At 39.4% G+C, this 26,409-nt stretch overlaps 1 protein-coding gene across 1 annotated transcript; it reads left to right on the top strand.

The window, feature by feature from the left end:
- Positions 1 to 3,040: 3,040 nt before the first annotated feature.
- On the top strand, positions 3,041 to 26,143 carry appl1 (adaptor protein, phosphotyrosine interacting with PH domain and leucine zipper 1). Its single transcript, XM_023325690.1, has 22 exons — positions 3,041 to 3,220; positions 4,966 to 5,064; positions 5,142 to 5,201; positions 6,730 to 6,801; positions 6,871 to 6,958; positions 7,703 to 7,744; positions 8,057 to 8,115; positions 8,298 to 8,444; positions 9,533 to 9,615; positions 9,688 to 9,849; positions 10,686 to 10,874; positions 10,962 to 11,004; positions 11,084 to 11,140; positions 19,871 to 19,962; positions 20,044 to 20,223; positions 20,670 to 20,722; positions 21,591 to 21,765; positions 22,856 to 22,892; positions 22,979 to 23,119; positions 23,897 to 23,947; positions 24,017 to 24,106; positions 25,387 to 26,143. The coding sequence occupies exons 1-22, from the start codon at positions 3,167 to 3,169 to the stop codon at positions 25,537 to 25,539; spliced, it is 2,127 nt and encodes a 708-aa protein (XP_023181458.1). The 5' UTR covers positions 3,041 to 3,166; the 3' UTR covers positions 25,540 to 26,143.
- Positions 26,144 to 26,409: the final 266 nt, after the last annotated feature.

The following is a 26,409-nucleotide window of genomic DNA, read 5'->3' as shown; positions in this document are numbered from 1 at the left end:
TCACTATGGATTCCTGTCGACAGGAGGATAAGGATCCATCCTAGTGAGTTTGGAGCAGTTCGGCCCGAAACTGTGGAATTCAGAGTCAAACGTATGGCAACGGCGTTACAGGTCACTTCGCCACGCCGCCACGCCCACCTATTCCATCAAAGCCGGTCGGGGTTGGAATACACAACACACCAACATGTCTTCTGTCTCTGGAAACAGTTTCATGTTGATTAGGTCAAAGGGGTAAGATAGCGACCGTTCACAGTAAAACATGACACTTCCTGTTCTCAGGGGGCGTGGCCTAAGTGATGTCATCATTTGACCATTGGGTATTGTAGGACACCCAATGACAATCAATCACTGAAAGTTTGGTACCTCTATGTGTTTTTGTGTAGGAGATACAATAGTTTATTTTTTCCTGGCGAGTAGGTGAACTTTGACCCCTGCAAACCCCCCTTCAGCATGCACAAAAACTCACCATTTTGATAACTTTTAATCAGCCATCTCTTATGATCAGACTGACCAAGTGTGAAGCCGATCAATCGAAATCCCTAGGAGGAGTTCGATCAAATGTGAAGGCTGTAAACGGCAAAAATGGGGTCAAAATCAGAACATCAATCCAAAATGGCTGACTTCCTGTGATACTTGCACTATGATATTAATTGTAATTTCTGAGCGTCTTGGTGAGCTCTATATGTGTACCAAATTTCAGGTCTCTACAATGAAGGAAAGGAATAGCAGAGGGGTTTTTTGAAAGTTGCTAGGTGGCGCCGTTGAGCCGATTCTTTTGCGATCTTTGCGACGACCTTAAAATACGAAATTTTTAAACAGGCTTGATGCCAAGTTTGGTGAGTTTTTGAATATGATAAAGCCCCCCAAAAAAACCCTCTTTTGGGCTAAGAAAAATAATAATAAACAGTACGATTTTTACAATAGGCCTTCGCAGCAAAGCGCTGTGAAGGCCTAATAATAAATGGCTTAAAATTGAATTTATAGTTCGACTTTTCTTGGAGTTACATAATTACGCCCTCTGGTGGTTAACGTTTGTTCCTGAATCTCTCCGAGCACGAATGGACGTTTCGTACCGCTGATTATGTGTCTCCATAATTAATCAATAAAAACACAACTAGAAAAATTAACATCAAGTCAGTTTCTCATTTCTATTTCATCCCTTCCTTTATCCATTTTACTACACGAGCAAACAATTTAATTATCATTTACATATCAGGAGGAAGTAATACAATTTCTCAAATCTATGTAATTTAATCCACCTAATATTAGTATTTTAACATGAATATTTATTTATCTGCTGTGGGGCCTTTCATAGAAATGTCACCCCTATTGCCATTTCACGTCATTATTTATTTATTATTATTATATAAAAGTGCCACAAATCACACGTTTTATCACCCGTCTGATTAAAATGTTATGACAAAAACAACATTAGGACATCATAAAAATACCGCAAGAATCCTGCCAGAACATTTTAAGACGTATTGTGTTTATTCAGGCCACTGAATTGTTGATGTCATGAATAAACACCTTTAATTTTTCCGTTCATAATGTGGTCTGTAAAATGGCTTTTGGGCAGGATTCATAGGCATCCTGGCCTACAAAACCATGTTCTACATGATTTCTTAACCAGTAGCAATGTGTACCATTTTTTACTCACTGAAGATTTTTTATGGTTTTTCTTGACTCCAGCTGCTGTCCTCTCTTTGGGAATCTTCCCCAACATTTTTGAATGGGTTTTGTTTCACAATCCCCCCCAGAGTGCAGTTCTCCCAATCGCTTGCCCGTTTTTTTCCTACCACATCTTTTCCTCCCCTTCACCTCTCTATGAATGTGCTTGAACACAGAGCTCTGTGCACAGCCAGTTTCTTTAGCAGTGACCTTTTATGACCTTGTGCAAAGTGTCGATGGTCGTCTTTTGGTCAACTGTCAGGTCAGCAGTCATCCCCACAGAACTGGACTGGGAGATCATTTAAAAGCATTTGCAGGTGTTTTGAGTTAATCAGCTGATTAGTGTGTGGCACCAGGAGTCTTCAATATTTTCACAATATTCTAATTTTAAATACTTAAATTAAATACGTACATTTTAAATACTGTATTTGGAGTTTTCTTTAGTTGTCAGTAATAATCATCAACACTAAAAGAAATAAACATTTGAAATATATCAGTCTGTGTGTAATGAATGAATATAATATACAAATTTTACATTTTGAATGGAATTACTGATTTAAACAAACTTTTCATGATATTAAATTTTTTTGACAAGCACCCGTATAACTCGAATAAATAATATACCAGTGGGAGGTCACGATTGATTATCTTGATCAGGGGTCATATTTGAGTCAGCTACTTCAAAAGGGGATGAGAACTAAAATGTAAGTGTGGTGTTTATTAGTTTTGAGAAAATGGCAAAGTCACTTCTTACAACCCCCAGATCATCAGAAGGCTCCCATATTTACTTGAATTTAAAAAACAGAGCACAAATCTGAAATGTGTATTTGTCTTTTTTAGAATGAAAATGTTAAGTTTGATTTGATGGTTTCAGCAATGATAAATTCTAGGATTTTAACAATTAGAGGAATTGTAAAGTTTACTATAATTGTTTGGTTACCATCGGATGCTACAAATTCAATCTTTTCTTTGTGTTTAAGCTTTGATTTGTCCATAAACCTGTCTCAGCAAATAATAAGCACATTGGTTCTGAAATGCTGTTTTCGTTGCTGAACAGAAGGACATACTGTAGATTAGAGCACTGTTATGATAATGTGTCTTCATTATGCATCAAGCTCCAGCGAAAAATAAATATATAACATATGAAATGAGGGAACAAATTAGCAAAGAGCCGTTTTTCTTCTTTCACAAACGGAGGTCTCCATCGTGGCTCCCATCTTTAGAGACACCAAAAGAGGGCTCATTTTGGCTCAGTCCACTCTGAGCCAAAATGGCGCCTATTTCCATTTAAACGAGAAGCCAATTAAATTCATGGAAGTCTGTGCCAGCCAATCACAATCCCTCCGGTGGGCGGTGCCAGGCTGAACCGGGAGGAGCTCATTTGGGGTGTTGTGAATTCGTGGAGCCGAGAAATCTTGAGTGGGAGTTGTCGGGCCGATTTGTTGTGTGTTTTCTTTGCCAATTCGCTCCGATACCCGAAGCGCCAGTCGCGGCTATGCCCGGAATAGAGAAGCTGCCGTTGGAGGAGACGTTGGAGGACAGTCCGCAGGTAACTGTTGTTTCCCCCGGACCACCGCTAACGGTTCGCTAGCTAGCTAGGCTAAGAGTGTTTGCCACCATCCAGCAGAGTGCTCCAGCTCAATGCTAACAGTCTGTATCCCGAATGGATCAGCTGATCCCTGTTTCCGCTGGACTGCCCTGTCAATAAAACTACCGGATGCCGGTAAAACGTCTCGGGAATCAGAAATCTAACTGCCAGAAGAGGCGACCGTTTCCCAAGCCAATCCCGCATCATTTCCAGTGACGACAGCCAACCCACTGGTCACAAACCAGTGACATCCGGCGGCTTCCTGTCACTTTTGCATGAAAATCCGCTTAGTGATACTGTAACCCTTACCTGCTGCAAATGTGAGGCAAAACACCTGCTGTGACGTCACATGTTGGCTGCAGAATACGTGACAGCGTTATGCATCGAGTCTGAAAGGATGAAATTGAACCATTCTTCATAGCTAGATGGGATCTGAGGTTTGTAATGTTGTTTTTTTGTTGGTTTTTTTTTTTGCCCAGCTCCTTTTCACACTCCTGTACAGGAAGAGTTCCCAGTTTAACCATCAAACTCCCACTGGAAGAAAACACTGAGATACTTAAAGTGGCAGTACTGCTTGTTTTACGGGCACAGAGTGCCATTTCATAGTAGAAGCAATTATCTGTGTTACCTTCAGTTTTTATAAAAATTCTATACATATTTAATATGACCTTTATGGAAAATGACTTTGATATTTAATGCCTAGAAATTGGGCCTCTGTCTCTTTAAAAAGTCCTTGTCTTTCTGAAACAACGTCACCACAACATCGCTCTTCTATTGACCCTGTAACAAAGTTTTTACCAATGTTGCACTGAGAAGCAGCTTGTAAAGTTCAGCAGATGTGCAGTTCCTTCAGGTGTTTGCTAATTGCTGCTGGCTAGTCTGAAGGAACTAAGTAGTAGTTCTGCCTTGTGAGGCTGGAACCTCTGAAGCTTGGAAACTGCAGCTCCTTGAAGGCGGGACTAGGTGTTTTGGACAGCTGAATGGTTGCCGTGCCGATTACTGTATTTCTCAAACATGCATAAAAGAATCAAGGGAATACTCCAGGTATGGTTTGGATGACCGAATAACTTTAGAACATGATGCAAAGCTCAGAAAAGTCTTTTTTACATAGTACTGCCCCTTTAAGTACTGAGCAGTCCACCTTCTTATGTATGGGAACCATCATGTCATCAGACATGGAGGATGTTGGCATCTCCAACAAAGATGCCAACAGAGCCACCTCCTCTCCATGACAACACAAACTGGATCTGTGACGAGTTGCAGCCCTGGAAGAGTCCAACCTGCGCGGGGAGCAAGCCAGAACTAGCTTGGTGACAGAAGCAGATTACAAACCTGTTTTCTTCACCAGTTTCACCAGAGATTTAAAAAAAATATCCAAATTGGTTTAGGAAACTTTGCAACGAAAGATATTCTACTCAAAACATCAACCAGATTTGGAAATATTTCACCAATAGGAGATATTTCTACAAACATTTCTGCATACTGCACTGCAAAAACACGTTTGTATGTTAGTTTTATCTTATTTTAAGGGAACTAAGATATTAAAACTAGACCAACGTGTGGATGAAATATGAAGACACACCTTGAGTGCTGTGGGGACGGGTAGTAGATGTGGGTGTGGATTTGCACAGTCAGCGTTCTTTGAGATCCTGTGTGTCACGCCGACTTCCTTCTTGCTCCTGTCGTTTTCTACTTTCTGCCTGCAGACGCGCTCCCTGCTGGGAGTGTTTGAGGAGGACACTGCCGCCATCTCCAACTACTGCACACAGCTCTATCAGGCCATGCAGAGGATTTATGATGCACAGGTACAAACCTGCAGGAGTGATGCATCTTTAACTCTGTTGAAGCCTCAACATCACAAGGATTCATGTTTGTGTTGCAGAATGAACTGAGTGCAGCGACACACCTGACCTCCCGACTGCTGAAAGAGTACGACAAACAGGTAGAAACCAGGAAAATGCAAACGTCTGGTAGGGCTGGGCAATACGGCTTCAAAATTAAACCTCAGATTTTCTCATACCAGAACTGATTTCCTATTGTAATGCATTAAAAATGATGTTATAAATGACAGAAAATATTTCCAAAAAGCAGTTTTTATTTCAATCATCCCTATTGGAGTTTCATGACCAGGCTACAAAATGTTATATAAATATAGTCATAACTAGAAAAAATAGCATTTCCTACAAAAATGCAGAGTGAGAATTGCAGAAGCATTTGAAGTCAGAAATGTAAGAAAGAGGCAACAGCAGCAGAATGAAGCCATTGTTGTGGTACTCCAGACCGGTTTCGGTCTCAGATGTTGAGGACTCTGGATTTACAAAACCGGTCAAGACCACAGCTCTCTCTCTCTCTCTCTCTCTCTGTCTGCCATTCCTACCATTCGCTCCAAAACTGTAACGATGCAGAGAAAGCTGTCGTAGTCCAACCATCGTACCTCAAAATTCAACAATCCTTATTTGTCCCCTGAAAAAACGCCGCACACTTCAACACCATGCTGCTAGCATTTCACAACCACTCATTGGCGGAAGTAAGAGCGCTGCCCTCCATAAATAATGATCCGGCCAGGACACGGTGCGCTACATAATAAAACGTAATTTAACGAAGCTTCGAGACAGATGAATTTTCCTCGAGGAATTTTAATAATCGAGGTACTCGAATCATTTGAGGAATCGTTTCGCCCCTGGTGTAATCAGGGGTGTAAATTGTAATCTGTCAAAATGACGGACAGGCTTCAGATGTTTCTGTCATTTAAAAAAAAAACTGGTCAGATATGGAAAATATTTTGTTAACGCGACCCGTGGTTCCAGCACCCTTTAAAACATGATAGATGTAAAAAAAAACATAAATATTTTTCCTAGAATAAAACTGATCCGATCAGATGCTGGATTGTTTCCAGTGGCTCATCCTTGCAGTTGATGTTTCCGAGCCAGACTCACCGACGTTCAGCGCTCAGCCAGGTCGTTTGAGGTACTTCGTATTTCCTGATTTTTGGAATGTAGTGAAAACTGTGTTTTCATGAACCGTTGGATCATCCGTTTACCCAACATGAAATAACCATTACAAGCTTTGTAAAAAGTAAATAAATATTCCTCAATAGTCGCATTCAGTCACGTCTAGCGCAATTCTGCCTACCAAGATGGCTGCAAACTACAAAATTCACAAAATATGAGAACAGAATATGAGTTACATCATAGCGCGGTGACAAGGCCTGTCCGAATTCGAGGACTCTTTTTTTTTTCTTTTTTTTTCTGAGTTTCAAAAGTCAAAAGATTTCTACTTTTTTGAGTTTAGCAATTTAAATTTATTTTTTTAATTTCTGAGATAAATTTTTTTGTTTTTTTTTGTCAGAAATTTACTCTTTATTTCTATATACTATTGTTTTAATACGCCGACGTAGAGATGCTGCTGGATAATTCTGCTGCATGCCTGAAGTTATTAACCTAACCCAGCATTCTGTGTTTCTGCTGCAGCGTTTTCCTCTAGGGGGCGATGATGAGGTGATGAGCTCCACCCTGCAGCAGTTTGCTAAGGTCATTGATGAGGTGAGTCCTGGTTCTGGGACAGACGGGACCGCGGTTCAGAGCGTGTCCTAACTTCCTGTCTCTGTCCAGCTGAGTTCCTGTCACGCTGTCCTGTCCACCCAGCTGGCCGACGCGATGATGTTCCCCATCTCTCAGTTCAAAGAGCGAGACCTGAAGGGTAGGAAACCATAACCGTCCAATCAGAACTCACCGTCATCTCACAGATCTGGAAGCTTTACAGACGAAGTGTCCAAACTTTTTACAAACGGAGCAACAACTGTGAAGTTAAAATGAATCATGTGGCACAGAAATGTTATCCTCTTTGTTATGAAAAATGCAAAAACTCAAATTAAAATGTATTTATTTGTCAAGGAACAGTACACATTAATTAACATCATATAATGTAAATGTGCCCAATTTGGCTAAATTTAGCCAATTTTCATCAGTAGTCCCAACCTAAAACTTAACAAAATTAAAATCACACATCGTTTATAATTACACAAGAAAATTACAGGAAGCAAAACAGGAGTGATGATGACAGAAAAGAACAAATGTGATTTTGAGGGTCGTCATGAAGTGAAGTTTTAACATCCTTCAAGAGCAACCACTTATGTGTCAATATCTCTGTTCATGTGGAATTTAGTGTTTCGCATATTTTATTTTTCTATTTGGCAATCTGAGAGGTTCCTGTTTGTCAAATTTCATAAATGTGTTTTATAATGTGAGAAAACCATAATTTTCTCTTTAAGTAATTATATAATACATCTAACACAAAATAGCGTTAAAATGTTATGATTTTTTTATTATTAGGAAATATTCGCCAGCGATATACGTCCTGCTGATGTCAATAATGTTTCTCATCAGCACCAATAGACGTTTTGAAGATATTTCCTTACCTTCCTGGTGTTTTTTGTCTTTCCAGAGATCCTCACGCTGAAAGAAGTCTTCCAGATAGCCAGCAATGGTAAGACAGTGAAGTTGCCACTCATCGGTTTTTCCTTCCATCGTATTTTCCAAAGTCAGAGGATTTTCAGCATTTATCGGTTAATCAAATTTTTGGATTTTGAAGATTTAAAAAAAATCTTCTCCAGTACAGAGTGATGTCAGCACGCCCAGGGCGGCCATCTTGTTTGACAAACATGTTTTATAGCTTCTGTTTATTGAATTCAGGTTAATTCTGCGACAGAGTATTAGGGTATAATAGGAGAATAAAGTAGTAATTTTATAAACAGTCCAGCATGGAAAAAAACAAAAACTGATTTCCTCTTGTTGACAGATCATGACACGGCAATTAACAGATACAGCCGCCTGTCGAAGAGGAGGGACAATGACAAGGTAACGACATCTCAACCAAAAGTAACATTTTTATCATCTGATCTCCTCCTAAGAACTGATTTCAGACTACCCAGAGTTTTCCCAAAAAGCTGTCTTTCTTTTTCTTTTTCCTGGAAGCAAATTGGTTTTACTACAGAGAGAAATCCCATGAGAGGGTAAAGTTTTTGTTGTTGTCGTCGTAGGTTAGAGCGGAGGTAGTGGAGGACGTCTACACCTCACGCAAGAAGCAGCACCAGACGATGTTGCACTACTTCTGTGCCCTGAACACACTGCAGTACAAGAAGAAGACGGCTCTGCTGGAGCCACTACTGGGCTACATGCAGGCTCAGGTACACACACACACACACACACACACACACACACACACACACACACACACACACACACACACACACACATATTTATTCCATCTCATATTGTTGCTGGACCTTTCACCAGTATTACTGCATTTTGCTTTTTCTAATGCCATGCAGCTTTTATTTTGATAAATTTATCTAGCTGCCTTCTTACAAACAACAAATTAGATCAAATATAATTGCAAAACTTATGCACCTGTTGAATATTTCTGTCTATCCAAGGTGTCACTATGGATGAACACATTTTTGTCAGTTTTTCTATTTGAGTTGTGTAATTGTTTTCTCAAAAAAGGGCTCAATGTAAGCTGGGATTTGCTAGAACTGGGTTGATCCGCTCCATCTTCCTGGTGTACGTGTCACATGAAGTACACCAATCCTCCACCAGAGGGCGCAAGAGAAGTGTTGCTTTCAAAAAAACTTCTAGGATTGTATCTACAGAGCTGAAACAATTCATCACTTTAATCGTGATGAATCCATTGAAATAATTGTCAACTAATTTAGTAATCGATTTAATCGGTAACTGGAGTATACAGACTCTATTTGCTGGAAGAACAACACAGTTAAAGCAGAAATGAAGCCAAAACTGTACAAAGAATATTACACATTTTGCATTTACATGAAAAACCTTCTTTGTTAATATGTTCAAACCCAGGACTGTCATAGTTTTAGCTTCACCTGGTTCAAATTCTGTAGAATTCTTCTATTAAGCATCTTTTGCATCCAATTATTAGTTGGTAAATTGAAAAAGTATTCATACTTTTTAAAGTATTTATTTAGTTTCTTTGCTATGTTCTTGCATCTTAGACAGTAAAATGTTTATTTTCTTATTCAGGAAAGGCATTTATTTGTTTATTTACTTTCATTTTTACACATTTTAACATTTTATAAAGTAAGATTAAGGGGTTTAAAGAAAAATCTGCAGAAAGTGATAATTTTTGAAATTTGATTACTAAAATAAACGCTAGTTGCAGCCGTACATAACAAGTGGGTTAAAAACTTTTGATGAAAAATGTTTTATATCCTGTCATCTTGTCGATTTTAATACAATTTGTTGTGTGCAGATCAGCTTCTTTAAGCTGGGCTCTGAAAACCTCACCCAGCAGTGGGAGGACTTCCTGGGAACAATAGGAACCAGCGTCCAGAAGTAAGAGCCTCAAACTGTCGCCGTAATCCGGAGCCATATTTGCAGAGGTAAACATGTGAAATGTGTCTGCAGCGTGCGCCGGGAGATGGAGGAGGAGGTGGGGCAGATGCAGGAAAACATCCAGCAGATGGAAAGGTCATGTGACCCTCTGTATGCACCATGTGACCCTGACCCCGCCCACTCGCCCGTTTGTCGCAATTTAACCAGGAAGCAAGGCTACCTTTACATCCGCAAGTAAGACGCAAGCTTCTCCTGCGTGTTTTAACTCTTCTACAGTTGTTTTATCAGGGTCGGTGTTTTCATTGTTTCTCAGTTAAAATGTAAAGTTTAGGGGTTCATGGAGGATTTATGGGCAGTCATAATCTTACCTGCTGTTGGTGGCTGTTTTTGTGTTTTCATTTTGGATAGACACAGATGGGTTTTATTTGAAGGTCAAGCTCAAAAAATATATTTCTGTGGTTTCATTAAACCCTTAGGAGAAGTGTGACATGTTTGTGTTTTCTAACAGGTTCAGATGGAAAAAGATTTGTGCCACTTTTTTCCACTCTGACTGTGATGTAATAATTCTGTTTTTAATCATAATTGACCGATTAATTGACTTTAATCAATCCATCAATCAACTTTATTTGTATACTGCATTTTAGCAACACAGCAGTTCAAAGTGCTTTGTATCGTGAACACATAAAAAACATAATGAGCACATTGTTTAGTCAACAATTGTAAAAACCAATTATCGATATTACATTTTGTCAAATGCCATCTAATATATTGACCAATGTTTCATGTATAATGTTTCAGGAGCAACTCTGACCATCTGGATTTTTAGTTGTGGTTTAAAGGAACTCGGTGTTTCGGTGTTTTGCAGTTTTCTGGAAGCGTGTTTCAGATTTGTGGTGCATAGAAGCTGAATGCTGCTTCTCCAGGTTTGGTTCTGGTTCTGGATGCAGAGCAGTTCCACCAGATGTTTGCTAATTGCTGCTGCCGCTAGTCTGGAGGGGCCAGTTTTGGCAGATTGTGGCCGTTTTCCTGAGCATTTGGAGTTAAACGCGACTCCTCTGTGTGTCTGGCAGTAAGACGGGCCTTGTGTCATCGTCATGGGAACGTCAGTACTTCTTCACGCAGGGAGGGAACCTGATGCAGCAGGGCCGCGGCGAGGTGGCGGGCGGCCTGGTCACGGACCTCGATAACTGCTCCGTCATGGCCGTCGACTCGGACGACCGTAGATTCTGCTTTCAGGTCACCTCCTTCGACGGCAAAAAGTGAGATTGCCGTTTTTCTTTCCCTTCCATCGCTCTTATGAGTTTTTAATTTCTCTACGGCTCTTTCTGTCTTATTTGTGTCGTCAGAGTCGTGACGCTGCAGGCGGAGAGCAGGAAGGACTGTGAGGAGGTAAAATGATTTCCTGTCATCCATCTTCTTCGTTAGCTGATGTGTTCTGACGCCGAGTCTCTGCTGCTTCTTCCAACAGTGGATCGCAACCATCAACAATATCTCCAGAAGGATCTACCTGAGCGAGAATGCAGAGGTGTGTTTTCTGTTTCACAGGCATTTTATTTTTAATCAACTCTATTAGAACAGAGCAGCTCATGACGTTAACTGAAAATTAAATGGAGCACAGCTCAGTTTGAAGAGAACTGCCTTCAATAACTATTGATAAAAACTGTTGTTGTTTTTGGAATGAAAAGTAGCTTCCAGAGTGCGTAGTAACTCAGTTACAATCACTTCAGTAACTTTTTGGGGAATAAAACACAAACGTTTTGGAGTATTTTTACTACACTGTCCTATTTTCTTTTTTTTCAGTAATTTTATTATGAAGTACAACTACTCGGGTAGAATTGATCCTCCTCCCTTTGTGTAACTTCACTGAACGAAGAAAAAGCTTGTTTTAACCAAAAATTCACCAGACACAGACATGCACTTTCTGTTACAGTTTCATAAACTTTATATTGGAAAAAAAAAAATCATTTTGCCTGCTTTTGTTATTTTGTAATTATGTTATTTATATGAATAATTTTAATTTTGTTCCCAAAAAGTACCTAAACTTCCTCATAAATTTAAATTTTGGTCCATCTGATTTTGTACTTTTTATATATTAAATGATTGATGTTTCCATCAGTTACTCAGTACTTGTACATGACTCTGGCTCCGCCCCCATTGCTGACGCAGAGCGATTCTCCCCCAATCATTCCGGGTACCGATTGGTCAGCAACTGACCAATCGGTGTTGCAAGTACACCTACAATATTTACAGTATTTATTACAGCAAACATGCTGTAGTCAGAAAGATTTTGAGGAAAATAATAGATAATCACGGTCGAAGTTGTCAGTGGAGAATAAGTGAACCCAGCCGTTACCCGGAAGGGCGGAAAGCAATTTATTACATTTCCAAAACCAAGAAGGAGTCTGGAATAACACAAGAAATGGATGATGGACTGCAGCCCACCTCACGTCCAGTTGAATGAAACTGGGAACTACCATGTTAGTACGAAGGTAACCGGTAGTAAACATCCCATTTTTTGTCATAACGACACTTACTGATAGTCAAATCAAGGCCTGTAGCGGTTAATTAGGCAAATAACTAAACACAAGTGAAGAAAAAAATTACACTTAGGTATCCCCTTTGTCATGAATGCTGTTTTAATCTAGTATATTAGTATTGCTTCCTGATATATTATCTGGAAGTAATCTGGCTAACGGTTTAAGGGCTCTGTGTTAAGGACACAGGACTGACAGCTAAGCGTCAAATAAAAACAACTCAGTTAAATTAAAATATCATTGCTAAACATCTAACCATTTCCAGATCAATAAGTGAAGTTAGGGAGCTAACATGTCCGTCTCGGTTCATGTGTCCGTCTATATCACGTTTCTCCCACGCTCTCTACAGAGAAGCCATGGCGCATTCTTGTGACATCATTAGCAAAACTAGAGTATCTTAAAGAGACACTACACAATTACAGTAGTTATGCTGGACTTTATGCGTGTAGATTCCAACGGTAGCTCTCTGGCAGCATTAAAACTTAAACTTCTGTACTCAAGCCCGGATTTTAGCATGAGCTAACCGGGGGTGCAGCCCGGGGCCCCGAAGGATGCTTTGTATTTTTGTGAATAAATAAGGTCAGAATGTCTTAATTTTGTCACTGGCTAAGAGGATTTTGGCGGTGTTGTTGAAAAATGTCTGATTTGTTCTGGCCAACGTCCATCATGAATGCTTGATTATTATTGGTCCAAATTGGACGCTTCTGACGCTTTGGGGCGGAGCATCAGGAGTAATTTCTCACAATGGCGGACAACAGAATGAATGACCCAGGAACGAAAGAAAAAGAAGAGCGCGACCAAGAGGTGATGAAGAAAATATCCAAGCTAACAGGGTTTTTAAAAACTCATATCGGACATGGAACAGAACCATCATCCCGCTCTGCTTCTCAAGACGTTAGCCTTGCTAACAGCGGTTCTATGGTCCGCCAGTATCCGGATCTCTGACTGATCCGGTTCCCGCCCAATGGCGGCGGAAGGGCGAACGTCTTCTCCAGGCACAGCGAAGACCACGGATATAGTGATGTGTCGGTCGCGAACGAGCCGGCTCCAAGAGCCGGCTCTTTGAAGTGAACGATTGGAACCGGCTCCACAATGGGAGCCGTTTTAGGATCCTATTTGGGAGCCGGTTTTTTTCTACAGTATATCGCTGTCTCTCCGCCTCCCTGTCGTTGTGCTTGTGCTCTGCAAGTGCCAGAGCCGATAGTTTTTCCCCCACATGGTTTTATTTTGTCCTGCGGTGCCTCGCTGTCTCTCCCCCCCTTCTCCCTCTCCTTGCGCGTTTTGCTCCTCTGCCAGCTACAGCAGAGAGTTTTTTCCCTCGGTCGGTCCACTGCCCTCATGTCAAGCGTGTGCTCCACACATCTGACCAATCACACATAGTTTCAATTAATAATGTGGCGGGAAAACACTGAAAAAAAAGTTTATCTCCACTTTTTGTGGAAACGGCAGGCAACTGGCCAAGCTGTATAGCGTTCGTCGGCAGGTGTTTATGTACAGACACTCACTCAGCGGTCAAGAAGCACAGAAAGAAGGGGAGTCAGTGTGAGAACTGAATAGGTGAAAATAAATGAGTGACAGAAAACGGAGCAAGATTTGGACTCATTTTAATGCTACATCAAACTCCAGGGCAGAGTGCAGACTGAGCAAAGTCAGCATTTCCTATCTGCAGGCTTGACAAACAACCTGCACAGCCACATGCGGACATCACACGCATCGGTATTGCTGTAGCATTGTTATGCGGCATTTTTACTCATCATAAGTGCTTAACAATGTCAATAATGAAACAAAATATTATAAAATTAGGTTTAAGCTATTAATTAATTAATTAATAATGTCAAAAATCTATATGGGGAGCCGAAAGAGCCGGCTCTCCACAGTAAGAAGAGCCATTAGAGCCGCATCTCGAAAAGGAGCCGAAAATCCCATCACTACACGGATAATCCGTACAGTACTGATCCTGCGCTTTGGGTAAAAACTGATTAGTTCGTGTGAGCTTACTGGGCTGAGCAAGAAGCAGGGAATATGGATGTTAAATTTGAAGGATCGGAACATCTTTACAAACATCAGAAACGATTCTTCTCCAGATCGCGTTTTGAAAGCCAGCTCTAAGTGGTGAGTACATCCAAACAGGCTGATTCTCCTCCATCCACGGCGGCTGGGTTTTGTATTTTAAACGATGCTAAAAGTCAGTGAAGCTTTGAAACGGGTTTCCGTGCGTGGATTAAAGCAACAGAACGATTCAAAGAGAAAGAAAACGGCTAACGTCACAGAAAAGTAATGCGACGCTCTGCTCGCTCGCGCTCAATGTGAATTTAAAAAAGCGGAACTAGCTTTAGCTTCCAGCTAGCAGCAGCGGGAGGAAATGTCCTAATATGGCGAAGGGCTGACTGTACAAATGAGCTCGCGTGCGTCCTGCCCTGCCCTGACACGCAGCTAAAATCCAGTCAGCCTGTCTGTCTGAACTCGGTAAGGAAATAAACCTGATAATTACAGAGAAAGATACAGTTGATAAAAATTGAAAGATTGAGGGAGACGGATAAAGATAGAAATGAAGGATAAATAAATACTGAACATAGAGGATGGATAGAGAACATTGTCAAAATGTTCTTCCTTAGGAAAGCTCTGTTGAATAGACATACTCAAGATGTTCAAGTATTTCTTTAATAACTAGTAAGTATATTTCATTTGTTGTAATGCTGTTTACATTCATTAAAGGTGCACCGGTAGCAATTTTCTGGCCGATCACCAATCTTTAAAAATCTGACTTGCTGAAATTTTTTTGTGCGTGTGTGTGCAAAATACAGCAAAAAAGTTGGCAATCATGGAGTGACTGTTGTAAACCTTGCATGGAGAGATGAGCTGCTGGTTGGGACTGACCATCAGCCCTCTGTCATGGTGGACTGTGGCTGATTTCTGTGACCTTGTAGGTAGATAAGGTTTGTGGACAGGATCGGTTCCACAAGTTACTCGCGGCCAAGCGCTGACCCATATAAATATATATATATACTGTATATCCCTCTGGGGACAAGGGTGTTAGAAAATGGGTGGATGGATATATATATATATATCCGACTTCTACTCCACTACATTTTACAGTAAGTAGGCCTGTCACGATAACAAATTTTGCGGAACAATTAATTGTCTCAAAAATTATTGCGATAAACGATAATATTGTTTGAAGACCTTTTTACACTGATGTAATGGAAATGACGTAATAATGCATGCGATTTCCTGCCAAAGATAGATACACTTTATTTTCAAAAGAAATCTTAACACTGGAGCTGATAAACAAAACAACCAGAAACAAAATGGATTCTCAGTCTCCATTAACAAAAAAATGTACTTGAATAAAGACTAAACAACATAAAGCCAAAGTGGAAATAAATACTGCATTCAACCAAGAGTGCAGATTGTGAAGTCTGTATATTATGTTGCCCTTCAGTAATAATTAGATTTAAATAGAGAAGATGGGCACATCGACTACCTGATGCAATAATTCACACTACAGTTTTTTTTGCCCCGATTTTTCCCCTTAAGACAATCTTAGAACCCCTGCTGTGATTTCGTAACCGATCCTCCTGTAGTGTGTGGTGTGTTACGGTAGATCAGGGGGCTCAATACGTCCATAACGGGAAGGTTTTTAGTTGATCTCGGCAATAGGTGACAAACTGAACGCCGCCAGAACGATGAGACCAGAACTTCCTCTTCTGACGCGCTTATCAAAATATTCACTAAGATCCTAAACGTATGTAGCTTCATTAAAGAATAATATATATATATTTTAAATCAACAAACACTGTTAAAATTTATATTCTCAGTAATTATTGTTTCAACAACGTGTTGCGCAATTCAGTGCGTTTCAGTTCCATTAACAAAAAAAAGGCGACAAAGACCGACTGACTGGGAGAGCAGGAATTTACATTAGCTAATCAACCAATAATCGAGAAATAAATATCAAGCCTGGAAACTTGACATCGTAACGGACTGAATGTTACGTTTTAACGTAATCGCTGCTCCGCTTTCGGGGCGCAGGCGGTTGCCACGGAAACGGGCGTGCTTAACGTTGCCGTTAAGCAACGTTAAGCACGCCCGCAACAGAGAGAGAGAGTAAAACGGTAGGAGAATCTCACTGAGGAAGAAATATACTGCATTAGGTTTTCTATCACTTTATTGTTTCTGCTATAACTGATGTATATTCGCATATAAAATAAGTCAATAGAGTTTAATTTACAATTTTTATGTCTTCCTGTCATGAGGTAGATCTCAGCCGGCTGGTGAGAGAAAAAGTAGATCTTGGTCTCAAAATGTTTGAGCAACCCTGCGGTAGATCGTCGTTGCCGCTCCGATCTAAATCAGGGTTTTCCCCGACTGGGATCTTAACACAGCCTGTTGAATGTGACAGGCAGCCAATCAGAAAGCCTGGATTCTCCTCCAGCTTTCTGAGGGGAAATTACGGAGGGGAATCCCAAACAGCTGACACGGCGCAACCTGAAGTCCAGCGGACATTGGAGATGATATGTGGAAACAACATTAATGTTTATTCAACATGCAAAGAATATAGAAATGACAAGAGGAGGAGTTGGAGCGAAATTGCTGCTACAGTTGATAAACCTGGTAACTTTTCAGCTGTTCTTCGTTAACGTGACGTAAACAGGTTCTAATGATTTTCATTCAGTCAGGACTTTACTCTGACACTAGCCACATGCATTGCAGGTAGATTGTAGTAAAGCATTGATTAATACCTGGTTTTAAAATTAGTTCACTGAACTTGTAGCCATTATTTTGTGCCCATTGTTGGACACCACACGGCAGGACCGAACCCGATCGAACCATTATACCTAGGATTTCTGTCGGCTAATGTGCGGTCTGTCAGGGTTTGAAAATGGGCCGACAATCGGCTGGGCTTTACACAAAGGAAATGAGGTCAGAGGTCAGTGGAGAACACCGGAGTTGAGCCTTTTTTCATTCAGTGTCATTAACAGAAAGAGAAAAAAACCGGAAGAGACGATAATGCCGATAATTAAAATGAGGTTGATAGTTTTAATTTATCGTAGGATTAATTGATTTATCGTTTATCGCGACAGGCCTGACAATAAGTATCTGTACCTTCTACTTCACTACATTTCTACAAAACCATCGCGTTTCTCGTTACATCCACGTTGCATTGCGCTTTTTTCCGTTAAAATATGAAGTTCAGGGACTTGACGTTGCGCTGTGAAGTCCAAGCAACAACATGACTTACTGATTACGTGTGTCTGTTGTCACCCCTCCTCCTTTCACTGGCACATGCGCAGTGGTTTCCTCTGAGCGGGAGAAGATGTCTGTCTAATCGTCAGTAGTAGAATTCCGCTACATAAATCATCAGATATGGCAACATGTAAAATCAGCAGCGCTTTATCCGACTTTTAGCGTCACCTTGAAAGGAAGCCTGTGAGGGACCAGACACAAACGAGGACAAAAAAATGTTCAAAGTAGCAAAAATTCAATTTAATTATTCCAAAAATAGCAAACAAAACATAAAGATTTAATGCAAAAATAAGTCAAAGAATAAATAACAATTTTGGGCCCAATTTAACTGAGGTCAACTGAATTCTAACTGAACACAAACAAAACTGACCTGCCAACAAAGAACAAAAGGCTTAAATAGGGGTGGAGTAACCTAAATCTACCACAAGAGGGAGGCACGACATAACAAAAGAACAAATAAATACAAAATTAACTAAAGCATTCTATGAAATAAATAAAGCAAAACTAACTCTTACTTAGCAGAAACAATAAGTGAATATTTAAGTGACAAAATTAACTAAATAAAAACAACTTGAAACAAGTCTTCCCCCTTCAGTCTTTCAAACAAATGGTTTGCTCCAGGTTTCCTCCTCCAGCTGGTTTGTCTCAGCAGCACCTCAAACAAAAGACAAGTGTAAATAAATCATTCAGACAGACATTAAATAAAGTGTGCACCCATTAGAAAATATATGTCTAAATGAAATAACTAACTTAAACGTATAAACTGTAATGTAATATAAAGAAAAAATACTAACACGATATGGTGGTGGGAGGAGCATCCACCACAAAGCCTAAAGAAAATTAAACTATGTGAACGTGATGTTAGCAAAGCTAGCTGTACAGAGACTCATATGTTACATCTGCCATGAAAAAAAGTTGTCACTCATGCGCTGAATTATTGTGAGGAGGTGTTGGCTGAGGTGTCGCATATATGGGGCAACGCTGTGACCAAAGTCTACAATACAGTGATACCACATTCACCAACGATCCGATTCTTCTGGACAGATTTTTACTAAGTCCAATAAGACTGAACCCTCACTGAGAGCCGTTCTTTGTTCTTGTGATGCTCTGCTTACACTTCAGTCGTTATTATTATTTTAGTTAATTAAAAAATATATATCTTTATTTGATTGGCGAATAAATAAAACAACGTAAGAACCCAGAGCATGCTGATTGCTCTTCGATTGTTTTCGTCTCCTGTCATGGTGGGAACAGTCCTGGTCCTCCTGCGTGGTTACTACTTGCTTGTTGCGCGTTGGACAGTGTTCATAGTTGAGCGCTGTTTACAGTTAATACATTTTCTTAATTGTTATGTTTAATAGTGCAGACAGTTGTGGTTTCTGACATGGGCAATATGGGCAACCGCCCACGGCGTTGCCTTTTTAGGGATGGCAGGAGATTTCCATGGATTGTGGCACAGAGATGGAAATAAAGCAGAATGAAGAAGAGTTTGAATTAATAATAATATTGGTTAATTTTTTTCCAGCTCTAAGTATTTAATATCTAGGTGTTCTCAAATTGATTTTTCAGATCAATTTGAGAAGCAATTTTGATAGGTACACTTAATTTTATTGTGTCATGTAGCGCGGGGCGCTGGTCTTGATCTTGACTTGGTCTCGGGTTCGGTGGCCTTGACTACAACACTGCTACATGGCTCCTTGGTTGCATGTCCTCCCCACCCGCCTTCTTTCCATCCCCTTTCTGTTGGATTTCTTTCAAAATAAATGCCTCTAGTGGCAAAAAAAGTGAAGTTCATGCTGTTAGGACAGGAGACGAGATGTTTCCATCCCTGAAATTATGATGCATAGAATCACATATATAAGTTTAAGCTATGTTACAGAGAGTAAACACAATAAAAACATGCTTTATCTATGGCATTGTTCATTAAAATGGCACATTTCTGATATATTAAAATTAAATACGATAATCGATGACACTTAATGACATTGTATTAGCGATTAGGTAATGCATTCAGCAAGTACTTTTACTTTTAATACTTAAGTATTTTTAAAAGCCAGTACTTTTTAACTTTTACTCAAGTAAAAATGTTAATGTGGTACTTTTACTAGAGTACATTTTTGTCTGTGTATTTGTACTTTTACTTAAGCACATTTTTTGAGTACTTTCTCCACCAGTGGATGTAGCACTAGTTAGAGAATTTTCTTGCCCACAATCTTTGCCTCAGTGTTGTCAAAAAAAATGTCTGGTAACGCATTGAGGTCTGTTACGTCTGCCATGATAACAGTTTGCTTGTCGGAGGAAAGCTCTACTTCCACAAGGGAGCGGATCTGTTGAAGTAGTGCTTCTCTTAGTTGAGTATAATATTTTTAAAGAGTCGGTTTGTTGTCACTGCCTCAGTGTCGTGACAACAACACTGAGGCACTGTCTTTCTAAAACTTTGATATGAAGTTTAATAGCGGCTGTGTTTCTGGTAGGAGCTGGCAGCCAAAGTGAACCAAACCGCCCTGGAGGCTGTGACGCCATCACCGTCGTTCCAGCAGAGACATGAGAGCATGAGACCCAGCAGGTGAGGCAGTACGGATGGGAAACGCAGCAGGCTGCCCCCTGCTGGTGAGTCTGATCACTGCGTCTGTTCTGTCCATTCCAGTAAGGGCCGAACGGGCCGAACGAACAGCATCAGCTCAGTCGGTTCTGAGCCGTCGCCCGCTCTGTCTGTCCTCTCCTTGGACGCGCTGGTTGCTCCGGACACGCCCATCCAGTTTGACATCATCTCCCCGGTCACAGAGGAGATCTCGGGTCAGAACAAGACGGCGGCGCAGCCCGGCAGGTGTCTGACAGAACCTTTTTATTCCTAACACCTCACTCACTCACAGGGTTTTTTTATGAAATAAAGTAGATTTAATGAACAATGTCTGATCTTTATCAGGCTCTAAGTACAAGAGAACGAAAACTCTCCAGATTATTTAATCAACAAAGATGGAGTCTTTGGAAACTTGTTAAAAACCTAATACACCCAAATGCAGAGCCAGGTGATTAGAAAGAAGTTACTAATAAGTCAGGGTGCTTCAAATGCTAGAACATGCTCAAATTTCAACAGATTGGGGAGTAACTACGTAGTTACATTTACTCAATTACATTTACATACTTGAGTAACCTTTTTGGAAAACAAACCTAACTTTTAGGAGTATTTTTACTACGCTGTATTTTTTACTTTTACTTGAGTAATTTTATTATAAAGTATTTCTCTAAACATGACTGTTGGTGTTTCTGCAGAAGGAGTAATCCGTTTGGAGAATCTGGAGATAACTCAGCGGAGGACAGTGAAGGTACTTCCTGTTTACCTGCAGAATTTACATTTATTCTCTTGTTTGAACCTCATTATTACCAGTCAGGTGTCTAAGAAAACAGCCTCACCTTCAGATGAAATGTTTCTTTGGTTTTTCTGCCTCTGCTGCCCAGAATTGGACAATTATGGAGCCAGAAATAAAACTAAATAGTTAATAATAATAAAGTTTAGCTTTTGTTTAAATGTTGCTCATTTGTATTTTATCTTTCCCAATAAGTTTTAAATTCTGAGCATTTAATTAATAACTTAAGGCAGGGGTGTCCAAAGTGCAGCCTGTGGGCCATTTGAGGGCCTCTGACACATTTTTTTGTGGCCCCCAACTGCAGTTCAAGAATAATACAAATGTGTTTATTAAACTTTGTATTTTTAATCAAACATAGTTTTCTTGCAATGGAAAATATTAAGTATGACAAAAATATTTAACTAAGCTTTTATAATAAGAAGGACCACGTCTATCTAGAGACTTTTAGTAAAAAAACAAATTTGTATTTATTTAATGTATTAATGAATAAAGCATTTTGAAAGAACTAAATCATGTTCTTGTAATTGAGAAGAAATTAGTTTAAAAAGAACTTGAAAACTAGATGCTTTTATGCCAATACAGCAAAATCCTTTTTACTTTCTGGATCTACGATGAATAACTTTAACCTTTTCAAAAGAAATCGGAGGACTTTATTTACTTGATTGTATTTTATCTTTTAATTTTCCTGGAACAACACTCCAACACTTTTGACTTGACAATTTTGTACCATGTGAGAAAAAGTTTGGTTTAAGTTTTGCTGCTACGTTAAAATGTCAGCACAAATAAAGTTGAGTAGTTGAAGACAAGCAGCCGTTTTCTGGTCCAGATTCGATCCTCCACCAGCTGTTCATCGTTCGGTTCCTCGGGTCGATGGAGGTGAAGACCGCCGAGTCAGCAGACGTCATATCGGAGACCATGAGGCAGATCTTAGCCGCCAGAGCCATCCACAACATCTTCAGGATGACTGAGTCTCACCTGCTGGTCACCTGCGACTGCCTCAAGTAACGACAACAATCTCTGTTTGTTTGGGCGAGGAAACGTAGCATGTAGCTCACAAAGCAAGGCCACAAATGATGCTAACTTCATGAGAACAAGTAATATGATTTTAGTAACTAGACATGCCTTTGATTACAAAAGAAACTGTGCTGACAATCTGCTTTAAATCATCTGTAAACAACAGGAGTTTAGCAGCAAACCGAAAACGTGACTAAAACTGACACCATAAAACAGGCAAAACTTTTTTTTTGTTAATCTTAAATACAGAATGCAGACATATATTTTTGTATAGTTTTAGCTTAATTACTGCTCTGAACGTGTTTTTGCTTCAGCAATTGGCCTTTTTCTAAATATGTGTTCTCCAGTTAACAATTAATTGATTAGTTGATGATTTTTTCAATAATCGATTAATCACGATTTATTGTTTCAGCCCTAAAGAATAATGCTGCTTTCTTCTGAAGTTGTACTTGGAAATATATATTAACATGCATATATATTATAATATATATTAACATGAGCTTTATTTTAGTAATTAAATAATTATACTTACCTCAGAGCTTCACCTTTTTCTATTTTATTACTTTAGTAATTGATTAGTATATTGATTAATCAGATAAAAATAATTGCCCATTCTTTATATTTTTTTATTTAACCTTGCAGTTTTTTTGATACAATATTAACTTTAAGTGGTACAAATAAACAAATAATTTCTTTTTAAAATAAACAAGTAACATTCTTTTAGGGAAAATGAACCAAATGGAAATTGTACATATATTGTGACTGGTTTTAGTTTAATTTCTGCCCATTTTAGAAAATGACCTTTTCTTGAGTCTGTATATTCCACTTAATGATTAATCGATTACTAAATTAGTTGACAATAATTGCGATTGATCCAATTATTTGTTCAGCCCTAATGCAAATTATATCCCAACTTTTAATGAATTAACTTTGACAACATTAATATCAAGGAATAATAAATTAGTGAAAAGTAAAATTATAGAAAATTAATTAATAAAAACTTTTAAAAACCCAGTTATCTAAATTTTTCCAGCTGTTTTTCTACTCTTACCTAAAGTTAAACCCTTTGTCTTCCAGACTCATTGATCCCCAGACACAGGTAACTCGACTCAGGGTAAGTTGCTTTCAGTTTTCCTCTTTACTCCTGTCCTAGTCAAAGTCTTCCCGTCTCTGCTCACACTGTTCTCTGACCCGCTGCAGTTCCCGCTGTCCAGCGTCGTCCAGTGTGCGTCCCACCAGGACAACAAGCGGCTGTTCGGCTTCGTCCTGCAGGCGGCCGGAGGCCGAGGCGACTCCCGGGTCGTCTGCTACATCTTTGAGTCCAACAACGATGGAGAGAAGGTTCTGGTTCTGTTCTCTGAGTCTTATTTGTCACTAAAAATCAATTATTTACATAATAAATTAAAAGGATCTCAGTTATTTCCATTTGCATGATTTATTGTTTTTCTCTTTTGTCTCCTTGCCAAAAACTGGATAACGAAAGTCTTCAGTCTGGTGCTTTGGTCTCAACTAGCCTCTTGTTTTGTTTATATGTAATACTTCCAGTATTAAATGTTTAGTAGAATTTAAAGTTTACTGATCTTTGAGAATATGTTCTTGCATTACTATTATGCCATTATTACTAGGGATGCATCTGTTGGACTTTTTTGACTGATTGTCAATAAAACAATATTTAAAAAGTCTGACCTGCCCATTCCGATTTTGGCCGATACCAATTTTTTTGATCTGAAATGTTGCTTAAATATAGCAAGAAAGTCACTGAGTTGGCAACAGTCGGGCGACTATAGTTAACTTTAAATGTGTAGACATGACCTGGTGGGCCAGTCTGTCAGTCCTCTCTGCCGAAAGAGCAAAATAAAAATCAACAGAAGTCGATTTTTAGATCTTTGCTGAGGCAGAAAAGGTTGATGGATAAGATCAGCTTTATATGTAAGCATCAGCCAATCACTGAGCTCCCAAAATTAAGGAATCGGCTGGTCGATAAATTGGTGCATTCCTAATTATTACCATATTACATTAAAATGCTACAATATTATTGTTTATTGCAATAACTTCTGGGACAGTTCATCATCTAGCAAAATTTGTTATCGTAAATCTGACCCAGGTTTCTGTTTGTAGATCTGCGACAGCATCGGTCTGGCCAAGCAGATAGCGTTCCACTCAGAGATGGTGAGTCTGAATCAAAGCTGATTCTCTCGTTCAGTGGTTCAGTTCTGGTAAACTTTTGTTGTTTTTCAGGAAAGTAAAGCGGTGGAGAAGAAGAAGGAGCAGGACAAGGCCAAAGAGAAACAGCAGGAGGAGCTCAACAAGCAAAAGCAGATAGAAAAGGTAAAACAGAGAATCAATAAACCGTAGTCGGAGTTAAACTACTTCAACATCTTTTCACTTAAGTAAATAGTTGCCAAGAAATTACTCAAGTAAGATTAAAAAATATTTAATTAAAAAAGTACTCAAGTAGTAATTAGAAATTAGAAAAATACTTAAGAAATATTGTCTCTTTCACCTGCAGAATTATAAATAAAGCATGTACCGTATTTTCCAGACTATAGAGTGCACCTCACTATAAGCCACAACTACAAAGTTGTTTTTTTTTAAAACTGGAATTGCACATATATAAGCTGCACCGGGCTGTTAGCCGCTCGTATCTCTGCCACTCTCGGTTTTTCACAAGGACACAGCAGGTCAATAGGAATCATAATCACAAGAACCTGATAAAATTGACATTTACATTTGTTGCTAAAATATTATTCAAGTTTACAATGTATAATAAACTTGGTGCCTTTCTCCTACTTAGTTAAATTGATGGCTTAGGTACAGCAAGAGGATTTATTTTTCTCAGAAGGTAACTTGAGCTACACTTGATGGGTTTTGCTCCTCTGTCTTCCTGTTGATGCAACATGAGATCTGAATACAAACCCAGCCGTATTTTCTTATGTTTTATCTTTACTCATTAATGGATATGATTTCAAATGTAACTGAGTAACTTTACGCAAAACAAATTCACGTAAAATTTAGGTTTTGTAAATAATTTAAAGGACAAATTAGACAAACTGTAATTACAGTAATAGATGTAAATGTAACTAATGACTTTTCACCACATATGGAAGAATATAAATTTTTTTCACATTGTGAAGTGCCTCTACTATAAGGAGCTTGTAGTACAGTAAAATATTCATGTTTCTATTTGTTTTGGTTTGTACAATGAGCCACTGACAATTTTCATCATAGTACCAGCAAGAATTTAAAACTACTTTCATCCCTGCTTGGGACCAATAACAGTCCTGAAAAACTGCTGACTCGGTCAGGGCGCAGGGCGGAGGCGAAGCCCAGTTCAAGGGTCGCATTCTGGGGGTGTTGGTGGGGGGCAGAGGGCTGTGAATGTGGGGCGCCGACCTACTTGCAGTTCTATTTTCATTTGTAGACTTTCCTTTTTCAAAGGATTATTGACTTAAAACATGCACCTATATTTTGCTGAAGTTACTTATAAATTAGTCTTGTCTTATTTAAGGTTGTACAAAGTTTTTGCAGTTTACATGGACAGATTGTTGTAACTTTAGTTTTCCTTTCACTATCAGCACCTTTTATTTTTTCCCTGACCTGAACTGCAGGATTTAGAAGAGCAGAGTCGCCTGATCGCCGCCTCAAGTCGCCCTGCTAACCTGCCCGCGCCTGACGGACAGTTCCTGGTGCTCAGCAGCAGCCAATCAGAGGAGAGCGACGTCGGAGAGGAGGGGAAGAAGCGGGGTGAGTCGGAAGCCTGACAGCTGGCGGCGCAGGCATGATTTTCGGCTCCCGGGTGATTTCCGGCTGGCGATTTTCAAACAGCTGAGTAATCAGACTGAAAACGGACAATACGTTCCTAAAAACCCAACGCACCTCTACGCCAAGAGGAAATGAGAAATGGTTTTTATTCTGTGCAGAAAAAACACAAAACAAAAACACCGCTTTTATACTGGCTCTGTATTTAGATTACCGGTAAGTTTCTGTTTTTAATGTTCAAGTAAAAGTGAGGAGCCAGATCTGAAGGAGCAGGAGATTCGAATTGTTTCTCCAGCAGGACGCCTCATGATGACTCCGTCTGCATAAAAAGAAGAGAAAAAGCACAGTTTTATTTTGAAAAGGCCTTCCTGTCGTCTGGCATCCTGTGTTCAGGCACTGTGGCGTTTGGATTCACCTTAGTTTCTACTGTCTGTACAGACAGATTTGTCAGCACACCTGGTGAAGACGTGTAAAAAGCCGTTTTATGTGTCGAAATGAATCAGGATTTTATTGCAGCAGTAACATCTCACTCTGCACTGCAAAAACACAAAATCTTACCAAGTATTTTTGTTTAGGTTCTAGTGCAAATATCTTAGTTTTATCTTATTTCAAGTGTATTAACTTACAAGTAACTTTTCAGCAAGATAGAAGAGCTTGTTTTAACTCAGTAATTCCTTAATATTGATTTAAAAAATGTACTAGTTACACTGGCAGGTTGTTTTACTTATGTGGAAAAAATTGCGTTACACGTGAAAAATCTGCCAATGAAATATATATTTTCAGGAATTATTTACTGAAACAAGCTATATCTTGCTAAAAAGTTACATGTAAATTAGTTTTGTCTCTATCCAAGTGTAATAAGATATTTGCAG

This window comes from Xiphophorus maculatus, chromosome 20 (assembly GCF_002775205.1).
Source record: "Xiphophorus maculatus strain JP 163 A chromosome 20, X_maculatus-5.0-male, whole genome shotgun sequence".
In the NCBI taxonomy this organism is placed as follows: Eukaryota; Metazoa; Chordata; class Actinopteri; order Cyprinodontiformes; family Poeciliidae; genus Xiphophorus; species Xiphophorus maculatus.
The sequence above is the reverse complement of the archived record's forward strand: the minus strand, read 5'-3'. Positions and strand labels throughout refer to the sequence as shown.